This window comes from Quercus lobata, chromosome 3 (genome assembly GCF_001633185.2).
Source record: "Quercus lobata isolate SW786 chromosome 3, ValleyOak3.0 Primary Assembly, whole genome shotgun sequence".
Classification (NCBI taxonomy): Eukaryota; Viridiplantae; Streptophyta; class Magnoliopsida; order Fagales; family Fagaceae; genus Quercus; species Quercus lobata.
In genome coordinates this window covers 17,986,649-18,006,356 of record NC_044906.1, presented here as the reverse complement: position 1 = coordinate 18,006,356, position 19,708 = coordinate 17,986,649, and the positions used below count along the sequence as shown (strand labels likewise).

At 33.0% G+C, this 19,708-nt stretch overlaps 1 protein-coding gene and 1 long non-coding RNA gene across 2 annotated transcripts; both read right to left on the bottom strand.

The window, feature by feature from the left end:
• Nucleotides 1-57: 57 nt before the first annotated feature.
• On the bottom strand, nucleotides 58-1,608 carry LOC115980471. The gene is given in 3 exon segments (XM_031102713.1): nucleotides 58-402; nucleotides 487-999; nucleotides 1,456-1,608. Coding segments are annotated over 3 exon segments (948 nt in total). The 3' UTR covers nucleotides 58-120.
• Nucleotides 1,609-10,837: 9,229 nt separating this feature from the next.
• LOC115981962 lies at nucleotides 10,838-11,842 on the bottom strand. Its single transcript, XR_004089489.1, has 2 exons — nucleotides 11,526-11,842; nucleotides 10,838-11,123 (listed from the first exon to the last, which is right to left on the bottom strand). It is a non-coding gene; the product is annotated as an uncharacterized LOC115981962 (long non-coding RNA).
• Between the last annotated feature and the right edge of the window lie 7,866 nt (nucleotides 11,843-19,708).

Here is a 19,708-nt window from a genome sequence, read left to right as displayed (position 1 = left end):
GGCATATTGATAGATCAACTCTTTGCAAGGAAGACTACATTTGTGACATGAAGGGTGATCTTTAGTTTCCTTAGTGAAAGAAAGGGGGTGTCAGTGACAATCAAATATTTAAGAGCTTCCTTACTTCTTATTTGGATATTCCCCAAGAATACATTTGGGATGTGCAAGATAAGTGCAATCGGCATAGTAGTAAAACCAATGGTTTGGGTTTCGTTCTTTTTCACAAATATCACAACAATATTCACCAGAGTCATCTTCAGCTTCATAACTGAGAGTGAAGGGATGCTCATGTTGTTTGTACCTTGTGGTTTGTGGTAGTGTCGCACATTTAAAGTCAAGTGCAAATTCACAACTGGTACAACAGAATACTTTATTTCTTCTATCACCACAACTACTGCAACTCTGTTAAAAGCTTGTGTAGAAGAGGACGAGTCGATGCTTATGACCTTCATGGGTAAGGATTTCTGGGACCAAACTACATTGAACATCAAGATCAAAGTAGCATGACTTACAAGTGTACAAGAAGCCATTACGAGCCTGGTAACAGGCATCACACCGGTGGAAGGAGAGCGGCTTTCGGAGGGTGAGTGGGTGTCAATGAAGTGAGTTTCACTTTTTTATTGGCAAATTAGCACAAGATTTATGAAGAAAAAAGCTACATTCGGCACAACTGTAAAAAGGAGGGAGAATAGCTCTTACGCACCTATCGCATTTTTTGTCCTTATTGTGAACCTCCTCATCAGTGAGCTTTAAGTCATGCTCATGACTGAAGTATTTAATTTCTGTGATTATTTCAATTCCGTCCTCCCCCACTTTGATATTTTTGACTTCGTAAGCTGCTACTGACTCAACAGATTGATCGAGCTCTATATCTTCGTTCTCCTCATCTTTAAGTTCTAGCAAATTTATGTCCTCCTTGTTTCTCCAATTTATAGCACAATTGAGGTGGACAACAAAATCACATTTGGAGCAATAGTAAAGCCCGTAGCGTGTGTCCACCTTTTGAACACAGAGTTGACAAAATTGGGAGTTGGATTCACGGAGTTCAAGAGAAGAATGGGTGATGTGGAGGGGATGCTTGTGACATACAACCTTGACTCTGTGCAGGAAAGAAGCGCATCTTCTATGAATAAAAAAACAGCATGTGGTACAAAGATAGGGCCGACCCTTGTCTTCTTTGCCGCAAATGTCGCAAGTGAACGTGATCCACCTCCAAAAGGGAGTCAATGGGTGGTCATGGAATTCAGCTTCAAGAACAACACAATTGATGTGGAGGTTGAAGTCTCAACGGTAACAATGATAGGTGTAATCATTGCGAGATTCATTACAGACTTGGCATCTGCTCTTTTCTTTCTCAAGTTAACTTGTTTTTTCGTCAAAAAGAATAAGAGGATGTAATGGGTGCAAGGGATGGTGCAACCCAAGGGGTAGTTCAGCACATGATTTATGATGAACATAGGCCGAGCATCCAACTCTTGGACACCAGTGGTTAGGACCATAAACTGATTCTTGGCACCCACAACAAGTATCACCTCTGTTGTAGTATTGCCAACAGTCCAGAGGATGCTTTGAATCGCAAAAATGTAGAAGTTGCCGTTGTTGCTCCATCTTCTTGTATGACATGCACAGAGTCACAAACAAAATAACATCCAATTTGTTTAGAGAAAAATAAAAATGTGAGTCAATACAACAGGGCTAGTAAGCTGAATCCAAAGAAACAAAGAAAGAGAAATAGGTATGTGAAACACCGATTTTTTTAATTTAAAAAAAGATTGAAGGCTTCTTGTTTTGGGTGGGATCAAACGTTTACGAATGAGGACTCTGTACAGAATTTGGGCGTGAGTGAGAGCAGCATTTAATTTGCAAAGAAGTTTGGATTTGAATGAAAATTAGATTTGGGCCTGATTGTTTAAGAGGCCCAGGTGGGGACGAAATATTTTTATGGTTGCGGCAAAAAACTGTTATGATGGATGATTTCTTCATCTCTTGTAAAGATAAAGACAATACAATCCGTAACTTCTTCTAGTTAAAGATTTTATTATTGTTTTTTTTTTTTTTTTTTTTTTTTTTTTTTTTGGCAATCTCAAAAGTGGAAGGCAATGTTTCTTAAAAGTATTGTGTTTGAGACTAGGAGGTGTTTGGTACATGCACTTAAAAACTAAAAATTATTGTTTGAAAATATGTGTGGAAATACGTGTGAGCGAAAAAATGTATGAAAAAATGTGTAATGTTGTTTAAAAACTGAAAATTGTTGTTTGAAAACATGTACCAAACATCCCCAATTTTTTAAAATTGTATTTTCTTTTTTTTTTTCTTTAGTTAAATATGATTTTTTATTCAAAGGAAATGCACCTAGAAAGTTAAGAATAAATAATAAGAATACTTTAACAACAAAAGTTCCAACTTCCAACCATGTCTTTAAATTCCCCCAATTCTTTAGACTTAAAAAGTTTTTTTTTTTTTTTTTTTAAATTATATATATATATACACTTTGTTCGGCTTATGTTGATTCTTACCATTCATCAAAAAGTATTTAACCCAAATCCAAGTTTTTTAATGTTCTATATATCAAGTTGGGAGTGTAGCTAAGTTTGCTTTCATATTTGATATGGTTAGTTCTCTATTGTGCAGCTTTTAAATAGAGTTAGGTCAGTCACTACAACTCAAAACAACAATGCCATTCAAACAAAACTTCCAACAAAAAATTTAGTAGTGACTATAGTTTGAGGATACAAAAAAGAAAGAGCAAAGCCTTTTAGAATAATAACTTTCAATTTATGTGCCTATAGTTTGAGGATACAAAAATATAGTATTAATCCAAGTGCAAGCATAGCAACTTACCATTTATGAATAATAATAGAAAAACACGCATATATATGAACAAATTTGCAAAAGCAACTATTAATACTTACAGCAAGAAGAATTCAATTTTGGCTTCAAAACACACCTAGAGAAGCCTCCAAGTTACCCTCAATTTCAAATTTCAATATTGTTAGAACTAAGGTCATGAAGAACTCATTAATGACTTCTACTATATGTAGTATATCCTATGGTATCAAAAAATGAATTCGTTCTCCACCTCAAGAGAAAAGGAAACAAGAAAGAACAAAAACACAAGGAAGCAAGAAATATATTCTTGCTTGCCAACAACTTAAAGTTATATACTTTCCTTTTTTTTTTTTTTTTAATATCTAATCTTTTATATTTTTTAATCTTACTTATCCATGCCATGACTTCTTACTACCATTTCTTTTTTCTATTTTTATTTTTTCTAAACATGACCATGCTAAAATGTTATTTTTTTCATTTATTTATGAGATTTTGTTATGTATCTCTAACTAGGTTATACCACCGAAGTGTGGTAGCCTAAGGGTAGGAGTCCCTTAAATCATCACCCTTGCAAGTCTGAGGGTTGTGATTCGAGTCATGGTGCTTCAGTTAAAAATGTTGTGTCCACATGGATAGCCCCAAGTAGCTTCAATGATCCCATGCCATAGAATTCGGGTTTAAGTGAGCCAGGGCAATGATACCACGCCATATGAGCCATTTTTTTTTGTTCATAAAAATAAAAAAAATTAAAAATTAAAAAAACTAGGTTATACACACATAAAGTTCTATCTCTTGCGTATAATGAATTTTGAGGTGGAATTTTCTTAAAATTGTACTTTGGGAATTTCATGTGGGCCTATAGCTAAATTTTCCTTATTTTGCCTAGGGAGATTAAAAGAGTTTTTAACTTATGAGAGTTGTAGGCCATTTCTAGCCAACAATCATGTGCCCTTCTTGATATTGAAACTTTCAAGGCACCCAACCATAGAAAGGGTGGTCAAAGTTTGGGCTTGTGGACATTTGCAATAAGGTGTTTCAAATTAGTGATGGCTCACATATAGTTTTTCAGCCCACTTTACTACTCCCATATAGTTTCTCACTCTTTGATAAAATATAAAATAAAAATAAAAAACAAAGGAACTCTATTGGGACGAAATATTTTCTTGAATTGTCCCTAGAACAAAATAAATAAATTGCGATGTCAAATAATTCAATAATTGCAATCATCAACGAGAGAAAGTGGTTCGAATTTATTTGTTATAATAATAATGATAATAATAAAATAAACAAACAAAGGAGTAATAATAAACAAACAAAGAGAAGCTCAAGTGGGACGCAATATTTTCTTGAATATTACAAGAAAGAAGTTTAATTCTAAATTGATATAGAGTTATCATCTTGCAACCCACTGTATGATGTTAAACTCATAAAAGAGACCAGCTATGTACAGCTTTAGTCACAGACTTTTTTAATAAGGCATGTGGTTTATTTAAATAATACACATGAATATTTCACCAAAAAAAAAAAAAATACACATGAATAGTCTTTTAAATTGCCACGTTAAGGGATTGGAGAAAATAGTTTTAAGCTGAATTCGAGCTAAACTTTACTTTGTTCCATAAAAATTAATTAAAAAAAATTGTGATGTCAAATAACAAAAATAGAAAGAAAGAAAAAATCCCATATTTTCTTTGTTAACTAAACACAAAACCACAAATTGTCTAACCCTTAAAACACTCTTAGTCTAGTGAACAATCTGCAATCTCTTCTATTTCTCTCAGTTTAACCTCCTCTCTAGTGGATTTTTTAATTAAGAAAAAATAATTGGAGGCACTTAATCATGACACACACTAAAGGTTATAATAAGGCAAACACGGGAACACTCTAATCTTTTACCTTCTAGTAGTGCCCAAAGATTTAATAAAGAGGAAATTGGAAAAATGAGAAAGCATCTTGTAAAAATTAATAAAATGGAAATGTGTAAATTAGCCCTATTACAACAGACTAATTTAGACATTTCCATTTTATTGAAACGTCTAGGCAATTTAGTTGCTCATTTTATAGCCAGATCTTCTAAGTCTGGTTGTGAGTTCCATTTAGACATTTCCACAAGTGACTCATTGTATTCTTTTTTTTTTCACCCTTTTTTTAGTTGGTGTATCTAACACATTATTAACAATTTAACATTAATATTGTTGTGGCTTGTAAGGGCGTATTTATTTGCTTGTTTTTTTATTTGACTAATTTTTGGTACAATAGAACTGCAAAATATGGAAATTATGAAACATTTTTTTAGAACTACAAAATTTCTCTCCAAAACTTTTTATTTTCATATATATATATATATATATATATTTTTTTAAGCTTTGGCTCTCCCAGGTTCAAATCCTGGTTCTGTCCCTGTGATTTTATTGTACCTAAGAAAATTAAGCATGGGTAGCTTTTAGTTTGGATGATTCTGGGTCACATTTTGTGACTAAGATTGATTTGAAAATGTTGCTGATATTGGCATGGTATTTTTTTGGGATAAAGTTTTAAATTTTAAGAATAATATTATTTTCTTTTCCTTTTTGTGATTACAATTTGCATGCTTGGGATTTTTTAGTTCGGGTACTGGGTTTTCTTTTTCTATATTTTAGCTAGTTCTATTAAAGTTGATCACTTTATATGCCAATTGTATGTAGGTTAACGAGTTTGATTTATTTGATCAAATGGGGTATTTCATTGTACTTAAGAAGATTAAGGCATGGATTACCTCCACTTTTGGATGATTCTGAATCACATTATGTGCCTAAGATGGTTTGAAAATGTTGCTGATAAGGGGTTGGTATGTTGTTGGGGATAAAGTTTATCATTAATATACATTGTTGTTGGGCTCTTCTACTTTAATGAAGATTCATAATTTTTTTACAGAGAATACTAAAAAAACCAAGTGATCTGCTGGACCCCAAAATTTGAATTTTATAGTTTATCATTAATATACATTGTTTGCGTTGAGTGAACTACAATATTTCATTATGCAACGCTTATGCTTGAGGTGGTAGATAATTTGCAATTGGTTCATTATGATAACCTTTTTTTTCTCCCTCCTGTCTTTCTCTTATCAATTTTTTTCCTCCTTAGGTCAAAGCTGATTGATTGTGTTATGTGGGATCTACAACTGTATAGGACCCTTGCTCTTCTATAGTTTTGGAGTTAAGATGAGGACAGGTTCCATGCGCTTTTCCATCTTGCAAGTTTCTAAATGCAGAATCCCCACTTTAGCTACTATTTGGAGGGAAAGCTTCCACAGTTTGAGTAGGACTGACAAAAACAGTTGTAGCTTTAGACTTCTTGGTTCTAATATATATCGATGGGATTGAGAGAGGTTACAATAGGAAATGGACTCGAAGACCTGTATTTACAAACGCAGAGGGAAGAAATAAAACCACCCAACAAAGCAAGCCGAGCAACATGGGGCATGAAATTTTAGATGGAGTGGTTTCAAAGAGTGATACATTTAGTGTAAATAAGACACAGATTAGTCCATTCCAAAATATTGAAAACTGTGATATTCCATAAAAGATTGCCGAGAATAAGTACTTAGTAAAGCCTCAATGCTATGTGAGTTTTCTACAAGGAGAATGGACAGTTGAGCACATGCGCTTGGTGAGGAGAGTAGGGATAACCATCAATTCTGAGTTGGAGTTAGACGTGGGCCAGAATGGGCATTGTTGGGCCTTCAGTACAAGGTGGACTAAGGTAAAGGGAATATGAGATAAAGAGTCAATGGGCCTTTTGCAAAGTTTTCCAAATTTTGCTTGGAGGAGTCTAAAATAGTTTTAACTTATTAAGAGGGCTGAAATCCTGTGCCCAAGCTTCTGGACATTGAAGTTTTAGGCCTAGTTTAGGCTTGGCTCAAATGCTGATTACACAACCACATACTTATCAGGATTAACTATATAAAGGGTGGTTGGAGTTTGGATTTGTGGACATTTGTCTTAAGATATTACACATATTGGGTGACACAGCCACTCTGATACTTGGGCCAGCTCACCAAGTTTCAGTTTACTTTTTCTTGGTCTTTAGGCTGAACAGTCCTAGCTATAGCCCATATATGACTCAATAGCTGTGCAAGCCCTTTAATCACAAATTCCTTTTCAATTTTCTTTTTCTTTTGAAACCAACTCCCTTCAAATTTCTAAACGAAGGGCTTTGGCACTTAGAACCAAATTTCAAACAATACATTTGGTGACACAAATTTTTATGATTGTTGACTTGAATTTTTTTAAGATTAGTGCATAATAGAAGTAGTGTTAGCGATGAATTCGTTTGAAAGTGATATTTACTCCAATAATTGACAATTTAACAAATTTCAAAAAGTTTTTTTCTCTAGTATTGCTTAATTTCAAATGTGTGCTTGGGGAAAAATGGTATGACTTACCCCTATAGGATGAACATCAATAAAACTTGAACAATTATTGATAGTTGATACCATTTAAATACTACAAGAAGGTGGGGGGGGGGGGGGGGAACGAATAGTGGCAGAGCTTTTTTTTTTTTTTTTTTTTTTTTTTTTTTTTTTAGGGTCACTCAACAAAGTTGATAAGTTTTCTACTTTATGACCTAAAAAAGAAAAAGAGAGAGAGAGAGAGAAAATAAAGGTATAAAAGTAAGATTGCTTCAACAGTATTAGTAAGTAGGGGTGTGTATGGGTCGGGTTAGGTTGGGTTGAGGGGATTTTTTGACCTAACTCACCATGGTGGGTAAAAAAAAAAAATTCAACCCATCAAATAAGTCCAACCCAACCCACATGGGTCGGGTTGGGCCAGGTTGAACCCATGGATTGGACAAATTTTTTTAATTTTTATTATTAAATTGAGTAGAAAAAAATATTAATATTAATATATTAAAAAACTCAAAAATTAATATCAATGTACCTCCTTAAAGGCAAACAACACTAATGACTAAATAACAATAGTAATTTATTAGGGTTTGTGTGAACTAATTGGCTTTTATATAGGATAGGAAGAGTTGGTTATTTTAAAAAGTTAATTAATTATATAATATTATATATATATATATATATATAAAATATATGGGTGGATCGGGTTGGGTTTGGCGAGTTTGAAATTTTATGACCCAAACCCGGCGGGTTGGGTTGGGTCGAGTCGGTTTTAGTAGGTTGGCGGGTTGGCTGCACACCCCTATTAGTAAGTTACCCACACTGTCTTTGTGTTGTGATTGAGGGGGACAACAACGTGAGGAATGAAAGAAAGAAAATCAGTTTCCTTAAAAAAAAAAAAAAAAAGGCAAAAACTCTATTTTAGTTCCTACATTTTGGAATTGTAGTCAATTTGGTCTTTACTATTAACTCACTAACGGTGTGCACAATCAGCATAGCTAATAAAATGATTAAAAAATTTTAATTGCTATTAAAAATGCCATGTCTAAAATTTAAAATAAAAAAAAAATCCATGTTAGACCAATAATTTTTTTTTTTTTTGAAAGTTTGAATTAAAAAAAAAATTAATTCTAGCTTTTTTTTTGCACTTTCTTAGCAGCCAAACACAACCTAAAAACACAAAATCACGAACCCACACCTCGTTCACCAAATAACCGAAGAAGAAAAAGTAAATTTGTCCCGCTACCTCGTTCACCAAATCACAAACCACACAACCCAGCTCATACCAAACTCACAGCCCATCGAAAGTCCCACGCTAGAAACACATTTCAATCTAGGTGATGAATTTGAATTCAAGCAAAAGCCCAATCTGTAACCTGGACAAGAGGAAGCTACATCATCCAAAAGAAAATTGATGTGGTTATGTTGTGGTACCATGGGAGGCTTGGGTGCTTAGTGTTTGATTATAATTGTCCTGAGTAGGCAGGTTGCAATGTGTTTACCGTGGTTGATGTTTTAGATCTGGAGACTGGGACTGTGAGTTCATCTCTGAAGCACCTCCTTAGGTTGATTTGTGATGGTGGTATTACGTTAATTGGGTTCACGGTGGGGTTTATTTTGATTTGAAGTTAATGTGATCTGTCTAGTAGGATCTTTTACCTGTGATGGATAATTGTTTGGTTTGACTTGTGTGTTTTTAGGTTGGGTTTGGTTGCCAAGAAAGTGCAAGAAAAGCTGGATTTTTTTTTTATATACAAAATTCACCATTTCAAATGTTTTATTTTATTTGTATGACGTGACTTATTTTTATTTTTAAAATTTATGACGTGGTATTTTTAATCGCAATTAAATATTATTTTATCAACCACGTGTGTCAACTATGCACATTGTTTGCCATGTAAATATTTTTTCGTTAGTAGTTAATGGTAAGGACTAAATTAATTTTAAATTGAAAATAGAAAGGATCGAATTGATTAATACCAAAATATATGGATTAAATTGACAGTAATCCTAAAATATAGGGACTAAAATAGTGTTTTCTCATAACATAATGCATAATAATATTCTTGCTTTCTAGGCAGTTTGGTAAAACTTTACTTGTAGTGGCATTAGTTCCATGATCCTACGTGCCCTATTATCTCTAGCAAGGCATAATCACATGTGATGCTTCCTTTGTAGGGGATATGCAAAACTTCACATTAGTCATTACAGTTATACCACCGACTTTATCAACTAGCTAGTGCTGTACAAAGATTGGTGCCAAAAGAGATCTACATGATCAATGGTGTTGATATATTCCTTTTTCTTTTCTTTTTTCTTTTTTTTTCTTTTTTTGTGGTTATAAACGATATAACATTAAGAAGTAAACAGTCTGAACATTAGACAGATAGTGCCTATCATAATACATGCCAAGTTTGTCCAAATAAAGCAATAACAGAGGAGAATCGTAAGTCACAAAATCCTTTTCCTCTCTAACTCCTCTCATGTCCAGAGCAATCGGCACATTTATTGGATGCTCCTAATTAAGTCTTTGCAATCACCAACAATGGAAGCAAATTCACCAAGGGATTCAGAGGTACTGTTTAATAGACAAACAATTGCATGTGCGTCCAGCTCAATTTCTATAGCCTCAAAGCTAGGAGCCATAGACACAAACACGAGTACGATATGGTGACACGAGCAATTTTTGAAAAATTATAAGTTTATAACCTAAAATGGTAGATACGACACTGGTTTAACACCCTAAATGAAGTGTACGTGCTTCCTACGTCTAAGTGCATATGAGAGCAATGGATTAGCCCATCTCTTAAACCCCATTCCCCATAGCTCAGTAACTATGCATGGTGTGTACTATGGCTCTAGAATAACCCTTGAGCACAATTCCCTTTACCAACTCTAATTAAACCCCCACCGCAAGCATTTCCAAACAAAAAGCTGAATTTTTGGAAGAGTTGGTATGTTCCATATCCAATAACCAGAGAAATTTGAGACTACATGGAGTATTGCTTTCATGAAAGTAGCATTTGACACTCAAGTTTGCTACATTTCGTTTGTCCTTGTTAATGTGAATACCATCATACTGATAGCTACTATTGTACTACCTTGGAGCGCTATGATATAAAGCAGTTGAGAGCGCAGTTGAAGACACATGCAAGGCAGACACGCTATGTTTAAGGTGCCATTTGAAGATACACGCTACATGTAAGACACACAGAATTTTATAATGGATATGAATGTGGATACAGTTGTAGATTGAACCAGTCGCCTAAAGAATATAAGGTGTGGGGGGAGAATTTTAACTATTTTGGTCTAGGTTTCTCAGCCACCAGCAGGAATAATAATAAGTGAACGATTTTGAAAGAAAAATGATAATAATAAGAATAAAATTTCTTAATAAAGTAAAGAATTAATAGAGACGCCATTGGAGGATGTGTATAAAAAAGAAAATAGTTAAAATAAAAAAGTTGATTTATTTTTCAAATTTGGGTGAAAAAATAAAGAGGATCTTGAAGATGCTAAGTATTTTTAACACATACAGATACAGAATATATACACATGGAAGAGCACTAACTAATTTTCTCATTAATTCTTTTTCTTACAATATCCATTGATGAACATATCATGAAACTTGAAAAATAAGAGATGAACACTTTTATAGATCAAACTAAATATTTCTATTACAATTTTACAAACAATTATCATCAACTAGCATCATAATTTCTTCTTTGCATATCCATCCATTCTCATTCTTCTTTTTGTCAGCTTGTTTCTAATTTTTTTTTGTCTTGGCTTCCAAATTCTTTTTCAAGAGAAATGCATAATCCAATAGTTGTTTTTCTTGACTTCCAAATCATTTTCTTGGATTCAAAATCCAAATCCTTTTACTTTTTTGAATCTGTCCTTACATAAACTGTCAATGATAATATTGCAAATCAAAGCATATCATCAACAATCTAACCAAAATTGAAGACTAATCTATTTCAAATGGCAAAAGCAATTAATCTACACATTTGAAAAAGACAAGTTGAGGAGGACATTTTAGATTCAAATCCTTATACAAAGTAATCACGGTCGAATAATACTTCATTGGTGCAATTGCAAAATATAAACTAACGAAATCTATAATTGCAGACAAAATGTTCATATGAAGCAGTTTATCAAACGGAACTAACCCATGATCAAACTCTTTGTATCGAATTCTCACATAATTAATGAACTGATCCGGGTTTTCGACTTTATAACTACTAGCAATAGCAGAAGTTGTACAAGTAGTATTAACAGAACAAGTAGGAACATGAAATGAAACCCTTACACAAAAGGGAAGACAACAAGTTGGAAAATACGCATTTCTCCACATCATAGGCTGCCGCCGCTTCCTTTCTCTCAACAAAAATTAAAAGACACTTTAACCTAAATTGCTGCTTAGCTTATATAATGGAATATGGACTCAATTTCTTTCATGGGCTCAAAAACAAGCCCAAGCTATTAAGCAAACTTGGAAACGTGAGTCAACGTGTGTGTCCCTACCGCGCCGCTCGGGACACACACATTGGGTGGGAACAAACGTTTAAGAAGGACGGGTGTGTACAGAATTTGGGCGTGAGTGAGGTGTTTGATTTTGTGTCTAAAGAAGCAAGTAAAGCAGTGGATTTTAAATGAAAATTGGATTTGGGCCTGATTGTTTAAGAGGCATGACTGTGGCCCAGGTGGAGATGAATAATTTTATGGTTGTGTCAAAAAACTACTGTTATGAAAGATGTTAAAATCATCTCAGGTAAAGACATAGGCAATACAATCTGTAACTTCCTCTAGTTAAAGGTATTATTATTATTATTAATTTTTTTTTTTGGCAATCCCAAAGTGGAAGGCAATGCTAAACTTAAAACTCTGGAGATAGAGACTAATTTTTTATTTTTATTTTTTATATATGAATTTTTTTATTTTGAGGAAATGCACCTAAAATGTTAAGAATAAATAATAAGAAAATTTTAACAACAAAAGTTCCAACCATGTCTTTAATTCTTCCCCCAATTCATGAGACTAAAAAGGTTTTTTATTTTTTATTTTTTTACTTTGTAACCCAAATCTAAATTTTTTATTGTTCTATATATCAAGTTGGGAGTGCAGCTAAGTTTGCTTTCATATTTGATATGGTTAGTTCTCTATTATGCAACTTTTTACTTAAGTCAAGTCAATCACTACAACTCAAAACAACAATGGCATTCAAACAAAACTTCCAACAACAAATTTAGTAGTGACTATAGTTTGAAGATACTAAAAATAAAAAGAAAAGAGCAAAGCCTTTAAGAATAATAACTTTCAATTTTATCATTTCAAGTAAATTTAGTAATAATTGTATTTGTATATTCTTAATTGAATAAAGGCTATGTTTGTGTCTCTTTTTGTCTTTCGATCATTCTCTTTACTTTTTTTTTTTTTTTTTTTGAATGCTCAATCTATCACTCTTTTAATCTTTATATTTGTTAATATTTTGTCAAAGTTTTGTAACTTAGGGGTATTATTAGATGTTCTTCATTAAAAGAAATTAGGTTTAAATCCTCTCTTCCCCATGTGTAATAAATAGGAATATAAAAAGATTTAATAATGTTTGCAAACGATAGTTATTACTTTTTCTCTTTTCTTTTTTTGATTATTTGATAGCAAAGAGTTTTGTAGCTTTACTGGTTGGCCCCTTTAATATGTTCATAACATTTACGGTTCAAATTCCCCTTCTCCCATTATAACTTTTGAAGTTTAGATTCAAATTAGATCATAAATAACTTTTACAAAAGTTATATTGCACAATACCTTTTTTTCATGATAATAGTATGCTAAACACATAGTTGGAATAATTTTATTTGCTACAACTATCATACTTATCAAATATTAAGGTGGTCTATTATTCTTTTTGAATATCAAGGTGAGGCATTAAAAACTCACAAATCTATAAAGAACTCTTATAGATTTTAAATATGCTAAATGGCTAACCTTATAGATTTTAACGGTAAATGGTAACTTATTATTTTGAAATTTTGCATGTGATTAACTTATAAATAGATATTAAATAAAAGCATGGATCCAAGAATATAGTAACATAAACCAAACTATTTTTTGGTAATAGCTCACAAAAATATGGTATTAATCCAAGTGCAATAACATTTACTACATTTAATATCTATATGACAAATTTTAAGCAAGCATAGCAACTTAAAAGTTCTGGCATCAAGTGATTTTCCCATTCCAATCTTTTTCTTATAAGTAAATGATTCATTAAAGAGCAAGGGCACAACCCATGTACAAGGTAAGCACACAAGAGATACACCAACAACTATTCACGATAATACAAAGATAAAGCATCTCAAGTAAATTAGACATAGAAAACTGTCCTGAAGTTGAAATCCACTCAAATAAGGATCTAAGAAATAGAAAATGCTTAGAGTTTCTACATTTGATGAATCCTCTGTATATTTCATGTCTGTATTTCCATCCATGCTCACATCTAATCTCTAAACATACCTTCAGCAGTTCATCCAGTGCATTAATCAAATTTTTTTACCAAGATGCCCTTACACTTGTTCTTACAATTCCTCTTTTTCTATCAAATGCAGAGCCGCCATAAAAAAATAAAAAAATCCATCAAAGAATTATCACACTGGCAGTATTCACCAAAAATATGTTTTAGGCACCCATAGACAGTTACATGTCTGGTTTAGTAGAAGTAATAAAAAAGGGATATGTCAATTAAACAAGTAACAGAAAATATAACTTTAGATAGAATAGAATGGAGGAAAAAAATAAATGTAACCAACTGTAGCTAATGTATTGAAGATCAATAACTGACCTCAAAATTTTGAAACTAAGGCTTTGTCGTTGTTGTTGTCGCATTTTCAAGTAAGGCCATTGATATAAAAATGGATGAATATTTGATGGAGACTATGTTCAAGTTAAATTTAGGCAAATTTTGCAAAAGTACTACATAATTTTTTCCATAATAATATTTTGCAAATCCCATCATTTCATTAATACTCTTTCTTGTAACAGTCATGCTTACTGTTATTCAGTATTAAAAGAAAAAAGTTTGGTTTGAAAGATATTTGGAGCCTTAGGCTTCAACTCCAAATATGAAGGAAGATGACATGTGTCCCTATCAAGTATATTTTGGAAACACCACCCCCCACCCCTCCCCCTTTCTCTCCATGGGCTTTCTTCCCTACATAATCATTACAGATTCAAAATTCTTCATTTGTTTCTATTGTTATTCCTTAATTTAATAAAGAAAAAGAAAATGACTTATAGGCATTGACTAAACCATGATCCATTTTAAAAAGCTTTTAGGCTTGGTGTGTTTGGGATTGCTATACTAAGCCTACAAGATATACATAATTTCAAAACTGCAAGTACATAGGAAAAAGATGGGGTAAGAGACCAACTCTAAATAGGATTCACATACTCAAAATACAAAAGAGTATAGACATGTAGGAACTCATTACTACCGCACTTATAGTTATTCAGCAACTATTTACTTTCCAATTCCAAGTTCTTTTGTAGTGTCTCTTGTCAAGCTAAACTGCAAGGTATTATGCCTTGGTAATAGGGCCCAAGTAACTGGAAACTTCCTCCAAAGATCTTGCATTGCATTTATATGTAATAAAGGACTTAGAAATGAGAACCTAGATAGATGGCTAGAGAAAGACGGAAAGGACATCAACCTATGACAAAACCTAGTAAATATAATGAAAAATGAATATAAGCCATTTAAAAACGACGAGAAGCAAGTAGAGAACCTCAAGAGAGGCCAAGCACTCTGTCTCATGATGGCAAATAATGCTAGGTATGGAAATTTTAGTCATCAGGAGACTGAAACAAATGTGAACATAAGAATTGGGTAGGGAAAAAAGATGACAAAGTTAGATGATCGATATAGGCATAACATATTGCATCATTTAAAAAAAAAAAAATTAATAACACAATTGGACAGTACTGGAATGCTTAAAAATTAATCCAGCAAAAAATAAAAAAAAGCATGGTTTTTTTAACACAAGTACACAGGTAAGTCACCGAAAATGTTTTTTACCTTGAAATTTTAGAAGTGTAATGTAACAAAGACATTCTTCAAACAAGATTTGAAGCAGTCTCTTCACACAGCAAGGTTTTAAATATTATAAATGGAATGCTTGCATGAGTATAATTGTCTAAGAATAGCAGCAAAGGAGGCTCTTATGAAACAAAAATCTAGAAATAGTTGGCTCAATTTAGAGGATAACAATACTACATTCTTTCATCAAGCTGTTAGAGGATAACAATACTAAAAACTTTTTCTAAAGGATGCTTTGGGAATAGGATAATAGATCCTCAACAGATAAAACAATTAGCTATGGGGATACTATTATTAAAATCTGTTAGGAACCTCTAAGGGGTATCTGTCTCAATAAATATGGGAAACTTTCAACAGGTTTTAGACTTCCAAAGTGCAGCAGATCAGACAGAAAATTTGATAGGGTAGTCTCAAGTATGGAGATGCTTTCTTTGTATGGTGAGATTGCACCTGGCCTTGATGGGTTCACAACTTGTTTTTTCAAAAAGGTTTGGCCTGTTATTCAGTCAAATGTCCATGCGAACTAATCATTCTTCAATTCAAGTAAGCTACTTGATGAGATGAATGCAACAATTGTTACTCTTGTCCCTAAAGTAATCAATCCTTTAAGCATGGGGGGTTTGCAGGCCAATTTCTTGTTACATTATCATTTATAAGTGAATCACAAAGATCTTGGCTACTAGACTTAGAGCATGCTTGAATGATATTATTAGCCCCTAGCCCCCAACCAAATTGCCTTTGTACCTGGTAGGAATATAGCTGAAACTCTGCTATTAGCTCATAAAATTATTAAGAACTACGATAGAGAAAAAGGCCAAGTCAGGTGTACCATCAAGGTGGACATTAGGAAAGCTTATGATTCAATGGAATGGTGGTTTGTGTTTTTTAGTGCCTTCAGATATGTAATTTGGGTGAGGGAGTGTATTACCACTCCTAAGTACTCTGTGGCTATAAATGGAGGACTAGCTGTTTACTTATGAGGAGCTAAGGGGTTGAGACAAGGGGATCTATTATCCCCTTATTTTCTTGTGCTAGCAATGGAGTTCCTAACCTAGATGCTAAAAAAGAGGATACTTGGTCACAAGAACTTTGAATTCCATCCCAGATATGAAAATATGCAGCTTATTATTCTTTGTTTTGCAAATGACTGAATGATTTTCACAAGAGCTGAGCTACTCCCAATCCACTTAAGTGAAAAGTGTTTGGAAGACTTCAAAGTGATTTTTGGCTTGGAGATTAATGCTCTAAAAGTAAAGTACTTTATGCAAGTGTATCCGTTGGTCAAAAGAACTAGAGTTTGGATGCTCTTCACTTTAAGGAGGGTAGTCTTCTAGTTAGATATCTGGCTATGCCTCTAGTCCCTGGTAAGCTAAGCTATTATGATTGCAGGCCCTTAAAAAAAATAACAAGAAGAACAAATGCTTGGACATTTCAGTACTTATCCTTTGCAGGCAGATTGCAGTTATACAATCAGTCATGTATAGTGTGTCTTTGGGAGGTGAGTGAGTGGGGGTTGCTTTTTTCAAGGTAAATTTAACACAAGATGTATGAAGAAGCTACACTTTGCACAACTATAAAAAGGATTCTCATTCACCCGTCATATTTTTTGTCATTCTAAACAATAAACAAAATAACTTTTAAATGGAGTAAAATTAAGTGTTTTCAAAGTTGAGCCAAAGCAGACAATCATTTCATCAAACACCAGGTCCAGGTGTGCAAGATCCCTTCCCCACATTGTAGTAACTAGTTGATTTTAACCAAGATATAGACCTTTGTAGCCATTTGGCATTTGATCTTCTAAGAAAAAGAAAATACTCCATATCTATTACAAGAATATGTTCTCGTTGTCTTTTGTAACAATTGCTCTATGCCTAATAAGTCAATGGCATTAAAATTTGAGCTTGTATTGATTGTGTATAAGCAAGAAAGTGAAGAAATAAAAGCACAACATAGAGATTTAAGTTATTTAACTACAAAAAGAGAAAACCCCCCAAAAATTATAAATAAATAAATAAAAGAAAAAATATTTCCTAAAAAAAAAATTTAATCTCTATCCCATCTCTCAAAGACTATAAATAATGGCCCAAAATTAAAATAAAGGACAACCATGAGCAGGCTAAAAAAGGCATTTATTACGTATATATTTCACTCAAGTGTAAAATTCAGATCAAACTAACACTCAATCCAAAAATGTCAATTGTCATGACTAATGATAAGTCTGTGTCTACTAATGTCCAGAATAGTGACCTACAAGATGACATGGCATAGGAAGCCAAGCCATTACCTGAAGAAGTTCAATTAAATACAGTAATTGGGAAGCAAACAAAAGGGAGGAAGATAGGGTCCAAAAATAAATTAAGTGTAGCATCTTATAGCATGTGTGCTTTGATTGTGACATAGTCTAAATACTAAGTAATTAAAAATAAACTAACATGAGAGGATCTTAAACCCTTTTCAATTACAAACTTCGAGTAACACAGGAAAAAATCATAATGGTTCTGAATTTCAAGGATTAAATTGAAATGAAGGTCTAAAGGTCAAGTGTGAAATCAGGCGAACAACAAAGTGTGTAACAGCATTCTTGTGCTAATATTAGCTAATAGCATCAAATTTCAAGGACTATATATGTCAAATAACTATAGTACCACTTTAAAAAACACTTAATAATAACGAAAAAAATATATATCCACTTCATTCAATTTGAAATGTTTACCTCATACTAAGCAAATCAATACTAATAAGTTCACGTTTGTACCAAAAAAAAAAAAAAACAAAACAAAACAAATAAGCTCAATAAAATCATCTTTGATAGCCAACAGACCATTTAAACCAAAAAGGAACATACCTCTAAATCAAGATGTCATGGCAGATTTTTTGAATGAAGAAAAGGCATGGAACTTGTTTGTGCAAAATGCAGAAGATATAGTTTGAGCCAGAATATGTTACTATTTTTACAAGAGCAATTGCTAGGAAATGTTGTGGTCTGCAATTGGTGATCAAGTCCATGGGCAAGTCCGTGAGGAACCAAATGATAAGTGAGCTGTGGAAGAATGCCTCATTATGGGAGCATCAAGAAAAATATCTACCTACCAGGCTGCTACTAAAATTTAGCTATAACTCATTGACAAGTAAGAATTTTTTAACATTGTTTTTTCTTGTATTGTTATCCAACTCCTCTATCTTTAAGGTTTCCATCAAACTACGACCCATCTTTACCACTCTTTCCCACAAAGCTGGCCTTGAAATATCTAAGCTATTATAGCATCCAACTGAAAGGAACCTACCAAGCAAAAACACTTAAGACAGGAATAGCTCTCGTTCTCCATTATTCTTATTCTGATAAACCCCATTACTCAGATCCAATATGTCCTTTTTCTATTCTCTCTTCAAAGCATTCCACTTCAAGTGATAATGATCATATTGTTTCCCCTGCTTCTTCCATCGTTCATCTAACTCGTTTATCTTTGACTTTTCAATCAAAGACAAACCCACCTTCTTAGAAGTGCCAACATTTATAACCAGATAATGGACAGTGTATGACCATGACCCATCATTGTGATCCATAAACATCAAACTTGAAAAACTGGAATCATTGATTGAAGCAATTTCTAATTTCAATTTGGATTGTTGCAACATAGTGGGTTTATAAAATGAATCCATTCAGTGTTGGCACCTTGGTAGCTCACTAGTCAGATATATAATGGAAAACTAAAAGATTACACAATAGCATGCTATCACCATTTGCAAAAATTAAAGCAATGATAAATTACAAAATGTTTTTCAACTGGTGGGCTTCCATGTTTTCATCATGAGTAAACACAATGTAAAATCTCAAATGAATTCTACTAGTTATGTCTAGTTATAAAAATACCATATAGAGACAATGATAGATTAAACAGTATGTCATATCACTAAACATAACTTTCCGTCTCACGTCTTTGAAACTTATTTTCTTCATTCTAGGAGCTTTTTTGATTGCCACAACTGCACCTCCATATAAGAGGATTTCTCCAAACTTAGGATGCATGAAAGTTGTTATTTTTGGTATATTATGCATTATTTAAGCAAAATAGTAGACGTCTTTAGAAGAAAAGTCCAGCCTCACATTTTTACTAACAAATACTTTTAGGAAATTTCATATACCTTCAAAGAATTTATACGTTAGGTATAACTAATAATTATGATTGCAACAAAATAATAGGTAAATTTACCAAAAAGAAAAAAAGAAGGAATTTTTATAGTTATCAGTTTTACTTAGTTGTATATTATTGCTGCAACTTGAGACTTGAGGTCTATAAGACTTTTTGTCAAATTGGTAGGATACACCTCAAATTGAAACACCACCAACAGACCCACAATGGTCACATCATCAGCAATAAGGGAATGTTCCAACTCCCAAT